We start from the raw sequence: 19,049 nt of genomic DNA on the forward strand, positions 1-19,049 counted from the left end.
TGATCAAGCGTGGCCCAATGTCAGTAGAACCTTCATACTGCGGTGTGTCGAAGCCGCCCGAAATACCTCATATGCTTGCTCAATTTCGTCGAGTGCAAATGCTGCAGTTGTTAGCTTTAAGCAAACGCAGAAACATCTCAGACGGGCAGGAAGCTCACTGTGGGAGAGGAATGCGTCCGGAGTCAGTATTCCAGCCTGGACCATCTTCAGTAACTCGGGCGTGGTCCTTGTGTCCACAAGGCTGGTCCGTAAGCCTACATCCATTGTTAGCTCACCCTTCCTCAAGCAGAGTACTTGGAGGAACGGACAAATATTGCGATGCCACAAGTGCTCCAGATGGAAGGCACAACTGCTGCCATGCACTCCAAGCGACGCAATAGTGCCACCCGGTGCGACCAGATACTGCGAGAGATCGAATGTTTCCTTGGCTCCAGCGGCTTCGATCACTACGTCGAACAGCTCTCCATCCGTCAACCTCCGACAGGCCTCGAGGGCCTTTTCTCGACCGTCAAGGGTGGTGAGGGCATGATCGGCGCCCAATTCTTTCGCCCGCTCCAGTCGATACTCCCCCCTACTAATGATGACAACCTGTCGAGGCAGCCCATAGCCTCGTTTTAGGATCATCAGTGCCGTCAGCGCAATGGGTCCTGCGCCGAGAATGGCGACTCGTGCGCCCGGTTTGATGTCGCCGTTAATTATACCGCATTCAAATGCAGTAGGAAACACATCCGACAACATCACGTATGCCTTGGGATCGATTCCCTGGGGAAGCTGGTGGAGAGAGAAAGCGGCATGCGGAATCCGGACGTATTCTGCCTGCGTACCATCGATCTGGTTGCCCAAAATCCACCCCCCAGACGTACATTGGGAGGACATCCCCCTCCGACAGAACCGACAGTGGCCGCAAGAGGTGATACAGGAGATCAGGACAGTTTGACCGACTTGGAGGTTGGTCACGCTTGGTCCGACCGAGTCGACAATTCCGACGCCCTCGTGGCCTAGGATACAGCCTGGTTTGCATGGGATGTCATTTTGGAGGAGGTGGAGATCTGTGCCGCAAATGGTGGTATAGGTCATCTTCACAATGGCATCTGTGGGCTCTTCAATCGAAGGTTTTGGACGCTCTTCAATGGCAAGACGGTGAGGACCATGGTAAACAACCGCTTTCATTGTGTGGATGGACCCCATGGTGCAAGGCAGTTCTCTGGGATCTTATGTATGGATCTTATATATGGATCTTATGTTGGAGTGACATCCCCCCGCCCCCTCCGCACCGCACCCTTTATATACTTATTTCGACAGTGAGTGTTTGCGTTGCATTGCTTAGGTACTTTTAGCACTCTTCGCTCATGCAGCATGCGGAGATGTCATGTACTAAGTGACCAATTATAGTTACCACCAGGGTCGGCTTGAACTGCTGGGTGAAGGTAGCGAGCTGCATGGCGTTGAGCTGCTGCAGTTACTTAGCTTAATCAAGCTACGCGTATCTGCGCGGGGTCGTATTCCGCGGAGAAGACAGATCCGTGTGATAGATGTCTCGGAGATGCCGGGGACTTTCTCACTCGATATTATCCTTGACTATTCGGCTACAAAGTTTGGATGGAAGTCTCTCTTCTTATTTGGCTTTGTTTTCTGCTGCTCGAGTATTCCGTACGTGATCTTCGATAGCCGCGATTTCTTTCTTTCCGAGAAAGCGGTAGGCGGTACGTAGCGGCAAACGATTTCGCCTATCCATCTAGTAGCCCAAGCTTTATCCCTTGCCCAAGTGATGAAAAAAACAGAAAGAAAACAGAAAGAAATATGAGGAGAAAAGCTTTACCTCAAACGGCTTCAGACTTCCTTCTCCTCGACTCCCGCCCCCTCTCCGACCAGGGAAAATGCCAGACGGGGATGATGAAAAAGCTGTTGCTCGTGTCGGCAATTCCCGCCAGACAGACATACCACGCCAAGAACGCCCCGAGTAGGGCAAATAATCCCCCCGCCTTGAGCAGAGGCGTGTAGGGTGCGCCGTTGGGGCGATGAAGGTAGCCGACTGCCAGGAGGAGCACGGCAAGGTCGACGGAGGCAAACAGGGAGAAAAATATGACCGTTGACTTGACCGTGCAGGTCACGAGTAGGAAGGTGAAAATAAACCAGCCCTAGTGTCAGTCAAGTCAGCAAGCCAGACGCTCAAAGAGAACGGAGACACAAACCATTAGATACAGCCCGAACGAGTCATAGAACATGCCCACAGACCCATTGTCCGCGGCCTTGAGCTGGCCTTCGATGTCGAATCCCCCCGGGGTGAAGATCATGGCCAAAGAAATCCAAAACCCTCCGTATGAGGAGAGGGCTGTAGCGCCAAAGGTATTGCCGGCGGCCATCTCCCTGGTACCTGATAGTTAGCTTGGAGTTCAGCACGCAGAGCAGATGAATGGACGTCGACCTACCACATTCCCGCGAGAAGTTGCACCAGGCCGCCGTAAGCAAAAGCCAGCGGGACTACCATGTTGGGTTGAGTGATTCCCCGTGTCTGCATGTTGATACATCCCAGGACGAAGGTGGTCAGGGCAAAGCCAGCCAGTCCTAGCGGGGCGGGATTCGCGATCTTGCGCGCTTTGACTGGCTTGTACAGCCCAGGCTGTAGCTCGCCTGCGAATGCAGGGAGGTATGTGCCCGTGGTGGGCACATGAGCTAACGGTCCGTACTCAGCCAATTGCTTGTCGAATTCGTGGGAGGCAGTGGTGTGAGTATCGACTCTTCGGGGCGCCTCGATGTCGCTAGTTGGAGTATCAGGCATGATGTTCGACTTATGCGATGAAAGGCTTTGGAGATCGCAAGAAATGCCCCCAAGGTAAGGACTTGCTACTCTTATACTTGGAAGCGAACACCGAGGTTTGAGTTCGTTTCATTCTCGCTAAGGGATCCAGATCTCTCAGATTGGGAACCTCCTTTCACCTCGTAGTCGTCATGCGGGGAAACGCTAGCTTGCACCGTGTTCTCAATTATGAGCACTCATCCATCCAGATGCTTCGGGCGGACGGAGCCTCAATTGGACCCGTCCATCAGTTGTGGGCCCTGATCAACAACTTAACTTGTCGTTCGAGCGGTACCTATCTGGGGAAAAGGGACTATCTCCCCGCGCGAGGGGTTTGTAGGGTGGATCGACATCTCCTTTCGCCTAGACAAGTTGGTCGAATGGGAATGATATACGTGCAGAAAGGCAGATCCGGAAGTCTAATTGGGATTGCAGCGAATCCCATTTGTACTAAGGTTGGAGCATACATCGAACAGAGTCTCTCGAGTTTGCCCCTGACTCCCTGACTCCGACTTGGAGCGAACGGCTGCCTTCTCCAAGACTGTCATTTACATAGCAAATAGGGGGAGCAGGTGAGTGTACGGGACTCAACAGCCCAGTAGAATGTCCTAACAGTGGTGGTCTTTCTCTTACATTGAAGTGTGACAGCTGGTGAGTGGCAAGCACTGTCGAACTCTTGGGTCGCATTGCCCAGCGGCGTCTCGGCATTCCCCCAGCCGCCCAGTACCGACGCACGTGACTGACTGGCTTTCTTTAATCCGGGCCAGGGCTTAGGGCTCAGGGCAAGGGCTCGTCATCACGTGCCAGTCCACGGCTTGATCGGCGGTGCAGCGCCTTTTATTCATAGCATCTAGTTAACTACTCCCAGCTTCATATTTTTTATGGTGACGATTATCGGATAATCATGTACTTTAAGGCTCCAGAAGCATAGATAGCACGACATATAAGATCCTATCCATCAAGCCCCGCGGTAGAAAACAATTGTTCCCTGTCTATTTCGCAGACGGTCGCTTTGCAGAACAACCGGTCAAGACAAGCAGAATCCTTGTAGATTATGAGCTCGCCGACGCACGGAGTCCCTATGCTCTCACTTGTAGCTAGTCAGATCCAAACCCTGCATTTCCGAGCTGAGAGTCTCCACCTCCTGGACAATCTTCGGGATCGCATCGCATTTGTCATGGTCGAGATAGCTCAGGAGATTGCAGCGCGATGACGGCGTGAGAAAGGCCCTGACGTGAGTGATGAGGGACTCGAAGCTCCAACCGGCGAACGGAGTGGTGGGAGGATCATGCAGGTTGGCCGCGAAGAGACTTTGTTCGAGGGCCCCCAAATCGACGCAGCGACATTCGAAAGTGCAGCCGAACAAGCCTTGACGCAGCCCGTCTCTCCATCGGGCAATGAGGTTGAGCACGCCGTCAATGGACTTCTCCCGGTGGGCGTTGATTGCGTCTGTTGTGGTGAACGTCGCATGTCAGTATTGGTGTCATTGCTTCAAGCCGGCATGTGATAAATAGCCCACTTACCCACGATACTCGCTTTCACCGGGAATTCACTCGACTCCATATATTGATCTCCATGTCGGATTGCCAAGAGGGTGACCTGGTCAAACACCCGGGTCATTTCAAAGAAGTACGACACCCAGATCCATTCGAGGGTCTCGGTCGCATTGTAGCCGGCAGGAATTTGGGTCTCGAGATGCGACTTCCAAAGGCGTAGGTGCACCTGGACAGCCTCCTGGCAGGCATAGTAGTCGACTAGCACGGCGATGCGAGCACACAGCGGTAGGGAAACGAGGTGGGGCACTCGGTTGTTGCGTCCGTGGATGATGCGCAACAGGATCAGCAACGCCTCCAAATCCCAGCCTTCCACCGTAATGTCCACCTTGCCAGTGCGCTGTAGATCATGGGCCTCAGTGAAGCTGCCGGTCAGCTGACGGTCGAACACTGGCGAGGCGAGCTGGAGGTGCTTGGCAGAGACTTGGATACGCGCTTCGATGTCCTTGAGGGACTGGTCGGGATTCGCGGTCGATGAAGGCAGGTCGGGAGAGGCATTGTCGGGAGCAGGAAAAGAAGTCAGCTTAGCGTGGAGGACGAGCGTGACTTCGCCGGTCGCATCGATGATGTAGTTGGCGATGATTGCCATGGCTGGAGGTCTTGAGATGACAATCAGAAGGGTGAGTGGTGGATCAGTAGTGGCGTGGAGGAAAGAGGAGAAGGGAGAAAGGATGGAGAAGAAGACGAAGAGAAGGAGAAGGAGAGGAGAAGAAAGGAAGAAAAAGATGCAGAAGAAGACAACTCGTGTTACTACCTGGGCACTGCTCTGTGCAGGAGAAGAGTGAGGTATTCACCCACCAGGCTCCGCTATAGTCATCTGGTGAATGAGTACTAGGCTACCAGTGCTTACCATGTTGCTTATCCTGGTCATATACTTTTATGCCTTTGATTCATGTCTTGGGTGCCTGATGACAACAATATGATTTGCCAAGAATACTTCTTGACGAACTGATGTAAATAGACCGACTGGAGTTGTGAGTCCAGATGTTGATGCGTGCACGTGATCTCTGGATCCCTTACTTTTTTTCTTATCTTATCCTCAGCTGGCCTGCTCATCGTGAAAATCACCCCCGGATGTCGCCATTCGCACCAACTAAGACAATCGGGCCGGAGGTCCAATCATAGGCCTTGGATTAATTAATTCCGGCCACATCCCAGAGATATTCAGTCGGCCCTGGCTCGCCTGGCCGCGCAATGTCCCCCCTCCTTCAGCTGCAGCTCCATTGCACTCCTTCTTTTCACTTCCCTTCTTGCCCTCACCCCATAAGCGCAAAATGCGTGCGACTGAGATCTACCCGGCGAAAGGCCCAGACATCTCCTTTCAACCACCAACGGAGGAAACGAGCAAGGTGGGCGACGGAGAGCGCATCGTACAGGATGAAGAGGCGCAAAATCTCCGCCGTGGGTTGGAACAACGGCATACGCAGATGATTGCCATTGCGGGTGCCATTGTAAGTGCTACGCTATCTTCCTCGCAGAGCTCCTGCGGGCGAAAAAGAGAAATAGCCCTTCTAACTTCGAATCGATAGGGAACTGGGCTCTTTCTTGGACTGGGCAGCTCAATTGCCTCTGGAGGACCACTGGGTGCGCTGCTCGGGTACATGCTGGTTGGTGTAATTGTCTGTGCGATCCAGATCGCACTCGGGGAGGTTTCGGCCTTGATGCCTGTGACCGGATCATTTGTGCGACATGTTGAACTCTTGGTGGACCCCGGTCTGGGGTTTGCGATCGGGTGGAATGTGGTCTATGGCTGCTTCATGTCGGTGCCCAGCGAGATCTCGGCCGCCGTCGTGCTGATCCAGTACTGGACGGAGCTGAACACGGCCATTTGGGTGACCATCCTGATCATTTTATCTGCCGTGGTAGCCCTGCTCTTCATCCGGGTCTACGGTGAGCTCGAGTTCTGCTTCGCCATTCTGAAAATTCTCCTCATCATCGGCATTGTCATCATGGGGCTAGTCATCGACCTCGGTGGCGTGGCTGGCACCCCTCGTTTGGGGTTTCATTACTGGAAGGATCCCGGTCCCTTCTCCGAATACCTTGCCTCTGGGGCATGGGGCCGCTTTCTGGGCTTCTGGGCGGTTCTGACGACAGCCGTGTACAGCTTTTCCGGCGTGGAAAGTCTGACCATGGCAGCGGCCGAGATGCAAAATCCGCGGCGCAACATCCCACGGGCCTGCAAGCGCGTCTTTGCCCGCGTTACCATCTTCTATATCATTGCCGTCCTGATCGTGGGCATGCTGGTTCCCAGCACCGACCCACGCTTGAACGATTACTCCGGTACGGCAGCCACCAGCCCCTTTGTGATTGCTGCAGCCGATGCTGGCATCAAAGTTGTACCATCGATCATCAACGCGATCGTCCTCACCTCTGCCTGGTCCTCGTCAAACCAGAGCATTCTGTCGGGCACGCGCACACTATATGGCCTCGCGTTGAAGGGCCACGCGCCCAAGGTCTTTCTCCGGACGACGCGTCACGGTGTACCATACATGTGCGCCGCGCTGCAGATCGCCGTATCGTGTCTGGCGTACTTGAGCTGCTCCAACAGCGCATATACGGTCTTCAACTGGTTGTTGGACCTCACGTCGGCGGGAGTATTGGTCTCGTGGATCACCATCGCGTTGAACCACATCCGTTTGATCCAGGGATGTCGAGCGCAGGGGATTGCGACCGAGGCGCTACCGTGGCATAACTGGTGGTCGTGTAAGTGACACCTTCAATGATGAGTATGGTTGTGGTTGTAGCTGACCTGCTCTTAATCATGACAGACTATAGCTCGTGGTTTGCCCTCGTGTCGTGCATCATCATTCTCTTCACCGGTGGCTTCACCGTGTTCACCAAGGGGAATTGGGATCCCGCATCGTTCGTGTCTTCTTATTTGTGAGTGTCTTGCTGGGGAGAGTATGCCTATCGGAGCTAACAGTAGCAGGGATATCCCCCTTGTGTTGGCATTCTACCTTGGATACAAGTTTTGGAAGAAGACGAGACTGATCCCCGTACAAGAGATCCCCCTTCAACAAGCGCTCCAGGAAGTGCGAGATGATGTAGAGGATGAGCCTGTGCGGACCAGCAAATGGTCCAAGTTCAATATCCTCTGGGGATAGAGGAGGCATGATTGATTACCTCGAGCTGTCTAGTTCTTGCGTTGTATGTATGGTCTAAGTCGATACCGTGGATGAACAATGAGTTCGAAGCTGCCGCTGGAGCTGACGTCGGGAGTAACAATGGCATTGTCGTTTCTTTGTTTGTCGTGGTGTTGGATGGAGTGATGTTCCCACCATTCTTTGTACGCCTTAATCATGTGCCAATGCTCCGAGCCAAGGACCTTTACTCTGATCACATCTCAATGGATGGAGCACGGATAGACTTTACAAAGACGGAAGGGGAGATCTACAGCATCTGACTCCTCTCAATGCAAGGATAAAGCAACCCACGATCACAAGCTGCTGTCTGAGATAAGAAGAGGAACAAGGGGCCCATCAGCGTTGGTTTCCAGCAATCATCAAAAGTCTTCCCTAGCGAGGCACAAACAGACTATATAAAGTCCCCCTAAGCCCCAGCCAAGGTATGTCATCTCACTTTTGTTCCAGCATCATCGGCTTCGACCGACTCGATTCGTCCGGCTTTCTCGCGTTGACATGAATACGCTACCCCAAAAAACCGTTAATCACTTACATCACAATGGCGTCCAACGTCCTATCCATGCCTGATGAAATCCTAGCCTGGCACATGCGGCTGCTGCATTGGTTCCCGAGAGAAGAAGGGTACGAGGTCAGCGGCGTCTTGAGCAGCGACGGACTCGGCGTAGCCTTCCACTCGATCACGGTCCACCTGCAGATCCCCGAGAAGGACATCGACCACAAGTTCCTGGCCCTCGTGCTCGGCGAGTGTGGCTGGGACGCCGACCATATGGACCACGACAACACGGTGCTGGACGATCGGATAAATCACCACTCCGACCACATGCTCGCTTCACTTCCCTACGGCAGTCCCTTCGCCTGTGGGGTGATTTGGCATAACGCTATCACTCTTCTCCGGTATAAGCCGGAGAAGCACAAGTACGCTCGCTGCACGGCCCACGGCCAGAATATTCTGGATGTGAAGTACGAAGCCGCAACTATTGACAGTTGGTTCCACCGGCTGAAGAAGAAATGGAGGCCCGAAACCATCCCTAAAGGGAGAAGCGGATTCGACACCTCGCGACTTCGCGCGAAGTCGTATTCCCCAGATTACTATTAGATATGGGTATACCGAATGACACGAGAACGCGCAGGATAATTGCCGGCGCAGTGAGAATTAAAACCCCACCGGAGTTGATAATTGTGTCGCTCTACGTAGAAAGCAGTCAATGTTCTGTCATGAACAGCTGTCATCATAGCTAATAAAACTGACCATCGTAGGGTACTGCCTTGGTGTATGAGTGTGATTGTATTGGCTCACACACTGCGTAGGAGCCGAGGGTGGCTGCATCCTCGGATGGTTTTGTCGCATAAATTCATGGCCGATATTGTGTGACGACCTCGGAAGATGGCATAACAGAAAGTCACGCTAGTCCTGCCGTCAGATAAGCCCAACGTCCGGCAATAAACAGACTCATGAAGGGCCAAAGGCCATCACCAGCGATTAGAATTGACTCGACCCAAAACCAGTGTTCGGATCAGTCGGTATCTCCCCAAAAGATTGGTCATCACCTAGAAGCATCAAATTGTCCCAGTAGCGGTCGAAGAAATCCGCAGCGTCGGTAGGAGGATTGAATTGAGCATGTTGAACCCCGACATTCTGTCCCAAATAGAACGTGGCGTCCATCAGGTCGACATCGAATGGGGTACCCTGAGGACTCTGACTCTGGCTCGGTGGCGAAGAGAAGTGAGGAGGCATGAGGTCGAGTTCAGCAAAGGCGTTGGTCACTCCATAATCCACGGGGGCCAACGAAGGTGCATCCGTGCCAGGTGTTGCGCCGTGTTGTAGGTGGGTGTTGGCCACATTCAGCATGATCCGCAAGGCTTCTGCAGTTTTTAATGCCTCCTTGGATTGATGGCGAAGGCAGTTCCAAATGTTGTAGGATCGCTCGAGCTCATGGGAAAGTTCCTGTCGTTCTACCAATATGGCCTGCCTTGCATTGGGTGACAGGCTCTGCTGGAGGTCATGTCTCGATTGACAGGAGATCTCTAGTGAGACAATCATTGCCGCTGTGCGAAAATGCATAATCACACATGACGAGAAGAAGAAGGAGGCATAGTTTAATTGCCCACCCGGTGAACTCTCGTTGAAAATATCGGACTGATGTTGCAGGACCCTTCTGGCCGCATCCAAGCACTCCCGGCGCGAATATGCGTACTTAGGATTTAGACGATGCTGGGTAAGATATCGCCGATGAAGGTCTGAGCGAGCCTTCTGATACATGAGATCAATATTATATCGGTCCATAATCGTAGTGGGGGGGTCTGCGATAGACTCGCTCGGCGAGCGAAACCGCAGAGGTGGTGGGATGTTGGCGTGTAGGCCTCGCAGCTTTGCATCCAGCTCAAGCACCTCCTGGTAGGGAACTCCTTTGACCGAGCAAACTTTGCGGGCAATGTCGGCTCCCGCAAACATCACCCGATTGAGAGCGACCGGGAAAAGAATCAGAGTTTTCTCGGTCGAAGGCCTGGAAGCAGGTAAGGTAGTGGCCGCAGGGTCCAGATCGTCATCTGTTAGATTTCTCGGCTCCAGGGTATCGGATTGCGCCTGCGCGGTGGTGGGGGGAAGGCCAGCCTGACACGAGATGTAGTGGTCTAGGAGACAGAGATACATCCAAACCCGACGTCGCATTTCGCCGTCAAACACCGAGATCTCGCGATAATGTTTAGGATCGCGATGGTAGCCGCTATGAATAGCCAAGCGAGTGGCCACCCCCAGCAGGACAGATGGCCCGACGTGGGTGTCGGTGCTTCTGAGAATCTCACAACATATACTCAAGATGAGAGTCTCCAATTTGTATCGTCCCGGTCTCGTATACTCCGCCATGGTGAGACATTGCGACGCCAAGCGGAAATACTCATCGAATGCTTCTGCAAAATGACCCTCCGCCCTGCCAGCCGTGGTGAACAGATGCAGTCCAGCGGCCGCACTGAGGATGGTGTAGAGATAGGCTAGCCAACTAATGGATGCGCTCTGAGGGTTCTTCCAGAAAGCAGTATACTTTGCCGCGGATTAGGATGCATGAGTCGGAATGGGGGACAGTCTCCAGTGGCTTACCTCTCGGGTGAATGTTGGAGTATGTATAAGCACTTAGACGCGTTAGGATATATCCGACCTTACGTTTTGGAATGATACTCACCCAGAGGAGACTCCTTCGAATTCAAATAGGCCGATATCAACCTGTCTGCCATGGATCGAACAGGCAAAGCGGCGAGGAGCTCCGAGATAGTTGAGGAAATGGAGTTTCCGAATAGCAGTACAGGGCCCGAAACAGCCGGGACTACATCCTCCTCTTCCACCTCCTCGAGAGAAGTATTCTCGTGCATCTGAAGGAACTCCTTGACCTCGGCAATCTGACCAGGGGATCAGTCAATATGAGGAGATTCGTACAATGGTCGGTGAGCCCCTGCTTACCTCGTCCAGCACAGCTTGCCAATGCGTTGGATTATGGTAGTTTGTACCATCTTTTTCAATTAAGATAGTGCCTGGGAACTCTGCCTGTGGTTCGCAAATAGGTTCCGCTGTATGAGTCAGGGACTGGGGATCTGCTGGCAGCAGGCCTGAGGTCCAAGCAATGTCTGCAGGGAGCTGTTGTGGTGGTGGTTGTGGTGGTTGCTGTGCCTGAAGCAAGGGGTTCCCATTCGACAACTGCTGCACACGGGCCTCAAGTTTGTGAATATAGTACTGGATGTCATGAGAATCCCCGGGCGAGACCCCCCGAGGACCCACAAAGTGGCACATCTCAGCCCGGCGGTGTTTGATGCAGTTGTCACACGGGTGAATGCGATTACATTTCAACCTGGGATCGGGAGAGTCAGAGAGTCAAAGAGGGAAGGGTAGAGGGTCCAGTGGGGAAGCCGATGGGGCAGCAGGGGCTGGAGCTGGGACTAGCACACTTTTTCCGACGGCAAGGAACACAGGAGAGTTTGGGTCTCGGCTTTCTTTTTTTCACCGACGGGGGGTGGAGGGGAGGATTGTCTCCATTGCCAAGTATAGCGTCCATGGTGTATCTACAGTGTAGTGTAGTGTAGTGTACGTAGCCACCTTGAAGGCAATGAGGGGAATGAATGAATACCTCGAGGAATAAGTCCGTGTAAGACGCGCTAAGACGCGGGGATATTTTGGCGGACGGCGGCTGACTCAGCCATTCATCCACTGCCCCATCCGCGGAATCTAACCCCTTTCCGTCTAGCGCCGGACATTTTGGCGTCTAGTGCCGGATTTACCTCAGTTTGTCCCGTTTGTCCCGTTTCCAAGTCGTCCACTTTGTCCTCCACCTCCATCATCATCGTTATTCCATTGAATGCCCTCCAGACAGACAGTCCCTCCCTCCCTCTCATACCTTACTTATCCTTATATATAACTAGTTCATCCGGATCGTTGCTCATCATGACTCTCAAGAAACCCGAATCATCGAGTCTCTTCTACCTCGCACATCTTGCACATCTTGCACATCCTGCACCCATCGGTTGAGACATGACCCTGCTCGCATCCTCTATCTCTCGATCGCTCCCGTACAGCCTCATGACCTCATACTCGGAGTTTTTGTCGTGGGATCCAGAGATGGTCGATCTCTTGGACATTGATCCCAGGTTATTTCCACCCTCGTGTTATGCGGATCTCGACTCGATCCCTACTGTCTCCCTCATGCCACATCCCCCCTTTGAAGGACAAATCTCGAACACCAGAACGATCGACGCCACGCTAAGTCGGTCGGCCTCCCCGATGAGCAGCCATAATTCCTTCCTATCGCCTGAATCCTATCCCATCCACGACCTTGGCCATCGCTCGCCCCTGCCTCAGACCTCCGTTCCGGCAGCCACAGCCGGACCCTCCCAATCGACGACCACCACACCCCCTCGACGAGGGATCAAGCGAGCACGGTCGCATTCATTCACAGAAGAGTCCACGGGGAGCGACAATCTCTCGTCTCAAGACTCAGAGGAGGAGCGCATCCAGGAGAAACGGCGGCGCAACAAGATGGCTTCGCGGAGGTTACGCCAGCGACAAGTCGAGCATGTCACCGACCTGGAGTCTCGGCTGGGTCGAGTGACTCGCGAGCGTGACGATCTGCGATTACAGCTCGCCAAATGCCAAGCGGAAGTCACGGTGCTGAGGAAACTCGTCGGACAGAAGATGGACTGATGCTATTAGGGACGGGCTTGATGATTTTTGCGGCTTAGTGGAGCGTTCCCGCGAGCATTCTTTTCTAAATCTTTTATATACCCAGGATTATAGAGTCATCATATCCACTTTTTATTTGCCGTGTTTTCCGGCCCTTGGCTCGCAGCAAGTAACTGTGCGCCTTGATCACGTTCGATCACGTGTCATACTATTCGCGTCGTGGTCTCGATGACCTCACCGGAGTAGGAGATAACCTAGCCTCATCTCTTGAATTCCTCGTACCGTGTCTGCAGACCTATGACGTTCATGATGATCACTCATCTACATCGCAGGAGGGTCTGTACTATGTACTTGCACTCTTCGTGTTTCTGTTCTCAGTGTCTTTCTCCTTCGGACATCCATGCTCTGCTAGCTTATCGATCGGCCAGCAACTATTTATCTTCACCCATCCGGGCCACATTCCCCGTGTGCCGCAAGACTCACCAACAATGATCGTCCATCGTTACTCCCGAGACAGGTTCACGAACTTCGTGCTAGAGTGAACCAAGAAGGTGATTTCATGAAGCTACATTAGCTACTCTGTAGCAAGCCATTACAAACAAAACGCCAACATGCCAAGACGCCACCGCAATCCATTTCAACCCCTTTTCGCATGATGTTATTGACCGAGATTCAATCCCAGATCCAGCCCCAGGTCCATGCCGAGGTTCAGTTGTAATTCTGCCTCCGCCGCATCGTTGGCCTGCTTAAGGGCAATCTGGCGTTCCTGCTCATCGGGCGGAAGTGCGGCAAAGGCGGCGGTGTTCTCGTCCCACGCGCGCACACACTCCTTGTTCCAATTGCACTTCTCCACCTCCCCGTACACTGGATGGCTGAAGCGAGGGTGGTTCGAGGGCCAGTTGGAGGCATGATAATGATGTTTGACGAGGGCCGTTCGGGCGTTGTGGTTGCCCGAGTCGGAATGGCCCTGGCCGGCGGCGAAGGCCTCGACGGTCAGGACCAGGATCCCCCCCACGAGCTTGGATTCGGGGATATTGTGGAAAGTCTTCCAGCTCACTTCGTGGCCTAGTCGGATGCTCATCTCTGCCAGCACGGCCGAGGTGAATGCGGAGGGTCCCGTGCCGCTGATCACGTCGTCAAAGTCCAGCTCCAGCTCGCCGATGGGTTTGCCTTGCTGGGCCGACAGCTCATGTAACCAAGCCAGAATGTTGTCCACCAGCCGCATCATCACCGGGTGGCGGGGCTTGCTCATGAAAGTCCATTGGCAGAAGGACTGCGATTTCTGGCCCAAGATTGCATGGTCGTTGAACTCGGGCTCGTCAATCTCCACCCCGATGACCAGATCCATCTCGTCCTCAGTAAATCGCTCGGGGATAAATCGGTCCAGCGGGCGGAGGGCTTCCACGTCAATGTCCGCCCAGATTCCCCCATCAACATACATAATCAAGTATCGCAGAAGATCGGCCTTGATGATGCGCGCGTTCAGCGACCGGTAGACTTCGACAATGTCCGGTCGGTTCAACCCTTCCGGCCCATAATGGGTCTCGACATAGTAGAGGTCATTCTCGTCGGTCAGCACCTCGTACCGATGGCGGGGATTCTTCTCCGGCCAGCTTCGAGCAACCAGGAGATCTCGTGGCTCGAAAGCCAGAGGGTTGACTTTCCACGATTGCCAGATCTTCCGGGGAAACTGCTTATAGCGCGCGGTGGGCCCGGAGAGGCTGTCATTGACCTCGCCAAAGGTCCCGGTGAGGGAGAGGTAGAAGACCAGCACGAAGGCAGAGAAGAAAACAGGGGCTACTCGACGGAGGTGGCGTGGCAGGAAGACGCCAGACAGAGGGGTGTTTGCCTGCATTCTGTCGAGCGAGACGAGCAGAGACACAGGCAACGAGGAGAAGTGAGTGAAAAGTGGTGGTGCTCAGGGGGCAGAAAGGGCGTGGGCTGATGGTCTGGACGTTTATGAGGGGAAACCGCACGGTGACGAGAATGCTTCATATGCGTCAATTGCAGTCGCTAAGCTCTCTTAGCTGCGCTAGGGTCCTCAATGGGACCCAACTGAGCCAGCCATGGAGCTAATCGATTGGCGAAGCACTGATGGACCCAGGATGATCGTATTCAAACCATTCGGAGATTCCTGGGGGTAAAAGCCTCGGGTGGCGCACTGACGGCGGCCTGGAAGGGGAAATGGCTCCGAGACATGTGGTTTTCACACGACCAGGGCAGATTGTCAGCGAGGAGACTAATCTTGGAAGACCCTCAACCTGTTCACCCCCCCCCCCCGGTCGATCGCTCCGCTTAGTCGGAGTTCGGTTGTTTTTGCGGCGGGGGTGACGGGAAGCCCTCATATATCGCACCGCACCACCAGACCACTGCATCGCAGCCAGCTCGACGACCTCAGAAGCTATTCTGGCCATCATGCCAGCGCTCTTACTTTCTCCAATGCACGAAAAGTCCTTGGAAGACGGCGAGTGGAAGTCTTCCCTACTGGAACCGCCGCCCATCCCTAAGTCTCGCTGGATGGAGAGGCTGTGTCCGGAATTTCTATCCCGATCAGACCATGGCCCGGATCATGAAAAATTGCCGACCTCTGCTCCTCGACCTCGACGAACAGCCTATCTAGACGGTCTGCGCGGATTTGCCGCTCTACTGGTGTACTGGGGCCATCATGAACTTTGGGCCCACGACGGGATTGGAGCGGAGCGCATCTTCGAGAACGCGTACGGATATGAGAACCAGCGCTACCTGGTCGCCTTCCCGGGGATTCGCAACTTTTTCTCGGGCGGACATTTCGCAGTCAGCGTCTTCTTCGTGCTCTCTGGCTATGTTCTGTCGGCGAAACCGCTGGCGTTGATCAACGCAGGGGAGCGTGTCGCGCTGAGCGACAATCTCGCGTCAGCTTTGTTCCGTCGCTGGTTGCGCCTCTTCCTGCCCGTTATTGCCACGACCTTCATTTACATGACTTTCCTGCACGTCTTCCGCGTGAAGACGGTGCCCGAACTGCAAGGCAGCTATGGCGCCGAGCTCTGGAACTGGTACGCCGAGTTCAAGAACTTCAGCTTCATCTTCCGGGGCGGAGGTGAGCCGTGGTTCACCTACAATTTCCACTCGTGGTCCATCCCGGTGGAATTCCGCGGATCGATCATCGTCTACACGGCGCTGTTGGCCTTCTCCCGCTGTCGCCGATCCATGCGGTTAGCCTGCGAGGCCGGCCTGGTCTTCTATTTTCTTTACATTGCAGATGGCTGGTTCGGAGCATTGTTCATGTCGGGCATGCTCCTGTGCGATCTGGATCAGCTCGCGGCGCGGGACCAGCTGCCCGACTGCTTCGTCATGCTGGAGCCGTACCGCGAGGGGATCTTTCCTGTTCTGCTCGCGATCAGCATGTATCTTGGGGGAGTCCCCTCGCGGAGCTTCGAGGTGCAGATCCTCCGCGAGTCCCCCGGGTGGTACTACCTGTCTCTGTTGAAGCCTCAGGCGGTCTTCGACTACAAGTGGTTCTACCTCTTCTGGGCAGCGACCTTTCTGGTTGCCTCGCTGCCACGCATGCCGTGGTTGAAGCGATTCTTCGAGACCCCCTTCAATCAGTACCTCGGACGGGTGTCGTTTGCCTTCTACCTCGTCCATGGCCCCGTGCTGTGGGTGCTGGGGGATCGGCTGTACGCCGCGGTCGGATGGGCGCGCGATTCACATGCATCGAACTGCCCTGGCTGGATTAACCGACTGCCGTTGCCGCGCGTCGGGCCCCTGGGGTTGGAGGTGAGCTTCCTTGCACCGCAGCTGATCCTGCTGCCGGTGACACTGTGGTTGGCAGAGATAGTCACCCGCTGGATTGACGAGCCGAGCGTGCGAGTAGCGCAGTGGCTGTACCGACGAACGCTGGGAAATGACGCCTAGTCTTAGTCTTAGTCTAAGTGTTAGTCTAGAGTAGCAAGCAGCGATCGATAGCCAGACAGGAATCTTAGTGCGTGGTTTTGCTTCTTGGGTTGCGTGCTAGTTTGTAGGCTCATTTCCGGAATCGGAGACCAACCGCGGGCCAGGAATGGCGCTATCACCGATAGTCCAGCAAGCAACCGGAGAGGGGAAGAAAATGACAGGAGGAGAGAAGACTGATGCGTAGTGAGGAGTGGGGGGAATCCTCTCGGTCTTACTTCTTCTTTCCCCGGACCCTGGCAATCACCTACGGAGTAGGTAATTTCACATGCTCGACTATCGACGGCGTAGACGGCGTAGACGGCGTGCTGATCACTTCGCATGAAGCCCGAGTTGAAAAGCGGGGAAGAGCTCCGCCGTCAGATTAATTCATGCAATGATTTGTTGAATTGAGTGAGTGAGTGATTGAATCCCATTCAGGGCCGGGCCGCCCAAGCCTAAAGGGGGAAAAGTTGCAGCTCAGGCCTCCCACTACTTGTTGAATGCCCCTCTGCCTTCATTCCTTCTGGCTGCAACCCTAATTTATCTCACTCCCACACGAGCCAGACCACTCCTCCCCTCCCCCTCCCCCCCTCCCTTGCTCAAGCTGGGCTGTCTGGTTTTCCCTCCTATTCTTCCCATTCTTCTTTGCTCAGGTCGGACAAGTCCAGCCCAAGTTCAGCAAGCAATGTCTGCCCGGCTAATGCGCCTGGTGCCCCTTGCCGGGCTCCTCATGGGACTGCTCCTCACCTTCTACTACCTGTACAGGGGGGTCGCAGCCCCATCAGCCACTGGCCTGGAGGAAACCACTCAGCACAATAATATCGACCTTTCGCATCTTTCAGACACTCATCACCAAGTCTTTTCCGCATCGACCCCCAACCAGAAATATTTCCACGTTGACTTTGGTGAACGAGATGGCTTCAACCCCAGCATCATCCCCCATCCCGTACTGCAAGACAAATGGATCATCACCGCGCAACTCGCGCGCAATCGCTCGCAGACCGAGCCCCTCTCCGTCTGGAGTGCCGAGCTGGTCTGTACCGCAGCCTTCCAGGACCAAGGTCGCACGCTACGCTGCGTTGACCAGCCTCTCATCCTTCCCATCGCTGCGACCGCCACTGACGAGACGCGCTGCAATGGCGAGCTGGAATTTCTCTCGGTGAGCCTGGGGCCGCACGATGCGCGGATCTTCTACGGGCCCGACCGACCGTATGCGGTGTATGGGTCGAACTCGCAGCATACGTGTTTTGGACAGTGGGCGTTGGACTTCCGCGTGCTGGTTGACTGGCCGGGCGAGGAGCTGATTCAGACCCCAACGTATCGACACCCGGTCGAGCTCCAGCGACCCCTCCTTCCGGGGTACTCTGCGATCGAGAAGAACTGGTTCCTGTTCTGGGACATGCACGGGACGGCATACGTGCATTACGATGTGGCGCCCACGCGGGCCTTCTCGCAGCTGCTGAGTATCGCCGATGGCTCCGTCGGTTCCGATCTGGCAGCCAATGCCGCCCCCATCGATGAGCCCTGCCTGCAGAGGCACTTGCCCCTCCTCACAGACCCGGACCACGAGTCCATCCACCAGGCGACGAACTCCCTGGCGATCACGCTGTGCGAACGCGCAGATCCCAGCTGCCAGCCTAGCGAGGATAACACGTTTGTTTTCATGATCTTCCAGCACAAGAAGTACGTGGCCTTCCACAGTGTGTATGAGCCCTACGTCATGTTGTTCCGCCAGCGTGCGCCGTTCGAGATGTTTGGGGTTTCCACCAAGCCACTCTGGATCCACGGGAGGTTGTCCGCGAGTGTGGGGGTCGAGGAGGACCAACAGCAGTCGGAGATGTTGTATGTGACCTCCATCAGCTGGAAACAGGCGGGCCAGCGCTACCATGGATACATCGACGATGCGGTGTTCTTGGGCTTTGGGCGGGAGGATTCCCATTCGGGAGGCATAGATGTGGTTGCGAGGGATCTGCTCGATGGACTGGGGTATTGCTTCGGTTGAGGTGCTGTGCTGTGCTGTGCTGTTCTGTTCTGTATGATATGAGACAACGATATGCTCTCCAGGGGCGAATAGATTAATTACTGGACCACTGCATCAGTCCTGACTCATCCTCGCACCGCCAACTAAGCCTTTCGAAGCCTGTGAGTCGTGGCTGGCCTTCAGCCCTACGTCCTGGTTGATGGGGCTGTCATATCCCTGAAACAAGCCTGGTGGTGACCCACTCGTTGCTGGGCGGTTAACGCCCAATGGAACGGAGGCATTTGCAGCCATTGCTGGAGATAGGGCGGTTTCCAAAAGATGACAGCTCCACTGTGAACTCGAGAAGAGTGTGATGAACTTCCCAGTGGGCGCTTGCGACAGGCAGCATGATTCAGAGGGAATGTACGGTGAAAAGGCCATACATTAGCGACCCCGACCGCACCTTTATCTCTGCCCTGAGCTCCGATCTCCTGTCTCTGCGGCAAGCATCTTTCGTTCTCAT

General features: G+C 54.6%; 10 protein-coding genes across 10 annotated transcripts; 5 read left to right on the forward strand and 5 right to left on the reverse strand.

The window, feature by feature from the left end:
* Positions 1 to 3: 3 nt before the first annotated feature.
* Positions 4 to 1,170, reverse strand: BO95DRAFT_418472 (putative zinc-containing alcohol dehydrogenase; the record flags this gene model as incomplete). Its single annotated transcript, XM_025584457.1, has 3 exons — positions 4 to 101; positions 159 to 254; positions 309 to 1,170. 3 exons carry the CDS (start codon positions 1,168 to 1,170, stop codon positions 4 to 6), a joined length of 1,056 nt encoding a protein of 351 aa, XP_025439956.1.
* A 650-nt stretch (positions 1,171 to 1,820) lies between these two features.
* On the reverse strand, positions 1,821 to 3,053 carry BO95DRAFT_475147 (acetate uptake transporter family protein; the record flags this gene model as incomplete). The annotated part of the gene is made up of 3 exons (XM_025589836.1): positions 2,430 to 3,053; positions 2,193 to 2,367; positions 1,821 to 2,138 (listed from the first exon to the last, which is right to left on the reverse strand). Exons 1-3 carry the CDS (start codon positions 2,777 to 2,779, stop codon positions 1,821 to 1,823), a joined length of 843 nt encoding a protein of 280 aa, XP_025439957.1. The 5' UTR covers positions 2,780 to 3,053.
* An 811-nt stretch (positions 3,054 to 3,864) lies between these two features.
* Positions 3,865 to 4,939, reverse strand: BO95DRAFT_501593 (uncharacterized protein; the record flags this gene model as incomplete). The annotated part of the gene is made up of 2 exons (XM_025591011.1): positions 3,865 to 4,246; positions 4,321 to 4,939. The coding sequence occupies 2 exons, from the start codon at positions 4,937 to 4,939 to the stop codon at positions 3,885 to 3,887; spliced, it is 981 nt and encodes a 326-aa protein (XP_025439958.1). The 3' UTR covers positions 3,865 to 3,884.
* Positions 4,940 to 5,624: 685 nt separating this feature from the next.
* BO95DRAFT_418478 (amino acid transporter) lies at positions 5,625 to 7,454 on the forward strand (the record flags this gene model as incomplete). Its single annotated transcript, XM_025584458.1, has 4 exons — positions 5,625 to 5,801; positions 5,880 to 7,053; positions 7,119 to 7,230; positions 7,280 to 7,454. The coding sequence occupies 4 exons, from the start codon at positions 5,625 to 5,627 to the stop codon at positions 7,452 to 7,454; spliced, it is 1,638 nt and encodes a 545-aa protein (XP_025439959.1).
* A 387-nt stretch (positions 7,455 to 7,841) lies between these two features.
* BO95DRAFT_206967 (uncharacterized protein) lies at positions 7,842 to 8,781 on the forward strand. Its single transcript, XM_025581080.1, has one exon. It carries the CDS (start codon positions 8,032 to 8,034, stop codon positions 8,587 to 8,589), a length of 558 nt encoding a protein of 185 aa, XP_025439960.1. The 5' UTR covers positions 7,842 to 8,031; the 3' UTR covers positions 8,590 to 8,781.
* A 192-nt stretch (positions 8,782 to 8,973) lies between these two features.
* BO95DRAFT_368376 (Zn(II)2Cys6 transcription factor) lies at positions 8,974 to 11,533 on the reverse strand (the record flags this gene model as incomplete). The annotated part of the gene is made up of 5 exons (XM_025582824.1): positions 8,974 to 10,530; positions 10,588 to 10,619; positions 10,670 to 10,883; positions 10,945 to 11,329; positions 11,427 to 11,533. 5 exons carry the CDS (start codon positions 11,531 to 11,533, stop codon positions 8,974 to 8,976), a joined length of 2,295 nt encoding a protein of 764 aa, XP_025439961.1.
* A 269-nt stretch (positions 11,534 to 11,802) lies between these two features.
* On the forward strand, positions 11,803 to 12,783 carry BO95DRAFT_445049 (bZIP transcription factor). The gene has a single exon (XM_025587043.1). It carries the CDS (start codon positions 12,007 to 12,009, stop codon positions 12,673 to 12,675), a length of 669 nt encoding a protein of 222 aa, XP_025439962.1. The 5' UTR covers positions 11,803 to 12,006; the 3' UTR covers positions 12,676 to 12,783.
* A 403-nt stretch (positions 12,784 to 13,186) lies between these two features.
* BO95DRAFT_445050 (glycosyltransferase family 32 protein) lies at positions 13,187 to 14,903 on the reverse strand. The gene has a single exon (XM_025587044.1). The coding sequence runs from the start codon at positions 14,507 to 14,509 to the stop codon at positions 13,313 to 13,315; it is 1,197 nt and encodes a 398-aa protein (XP_025439963.1). The 5' UTR covers positions 14,510 to 14,903; the 3' UTR covers positions 13,187 to 13,312.
* An 83-nt stretch (positions 14,904 to 14,986) lies between these two features.
* BO95DRAFT_445051 (acyltransferase family protein) lies at positions 14,987 to 16,578 on the forward strand. Its single transcript, XM_025587045.1, has one exon. It carries the CDS (start codon positions 15,070 to 15,072, stop codon positions 16,546 to 16,548), a length of 1,479 nt encoding a protein of 492 aa, XP_025439964.1. The 5' UTR covers positions 14,987 to 15,069; the 3' UTR covers positions 16,549 to 16,578.
* A 595-nt stretch (positions 16,579 to 17,173) lies between these two features.
* Positions 17,174 to 18,633, forward strand: BO95DRAFT_418491 (uncharacterized protein). The gene has a single exon (XM_025584459.1). It carries the CDS (start codon positions 17,252 to 17,254, stop codon positions 18,566 to 18,568), a length of 1,317 nt encoding a protein of 438 aa, XP_025439965.1. The 5' UTR covers positions 17,174 to 17,251; the 3' UTR covers positions 18,569 to 18,633.
* The last annotated feature ends 416 nt before the right edge of the window (positions 18,634 to 19,049 follow it).

Source organism: Aspergillus brunneoviolaceus, assembly GCF_003184695.1.
Source record: "Aspergillus brunneoviolaceus CBS 621.78 unplaced genomic scaffold BO95scaffold_53, whole genome shotgun sequence".
Classification (NCBI taxonomy): domain Eukaryota; kingdom Fungi; phylum Ascomycota; class Eurotiomycetes; order Eurotiales; family Aspergillaceae; genus Aspergillus; species Aspergillus brunneoviolaceus.

Coding starts and splice junctions, on each gene's coding strand:
- BO95DRAFT_206967 (XM_025581080.1), top strand. CDS start 8,032: ATGGCGTCCAACGTCCTATCCATGCCTGATGAAATCCTAGCCTGGCAC.
- BO95DRAFT_445049 (XM_025587043.1), top strand. CDS start 12,007: ATGACCCTGCTCGCATCCTCTATCTCTCGATCGCTCCCGTACAGCCTC.
- BO95DRAFT_445050 (XM_025587044.1), bottom strand. CDS start 14,509: ATGCAGGCAAACACCCCTCTGTCTGGCGTCTTCCTGCCACGCCACCTC.
- BO95DRAFT_445051 (XM_025587045.1), top strand. CDS start 15,070: ATGCCAGCGCTCTTACTTTCTCCAATGCACGAAAAGTCCTTGGAAGAC.
- BO95DRAFT_418491 (XM_025584459.1), top strand. CDS start 17,252: ATGTCTGCCCGGCTAATGCGCCTGGTGCCCCTTGCCGGGCTCCTCATG.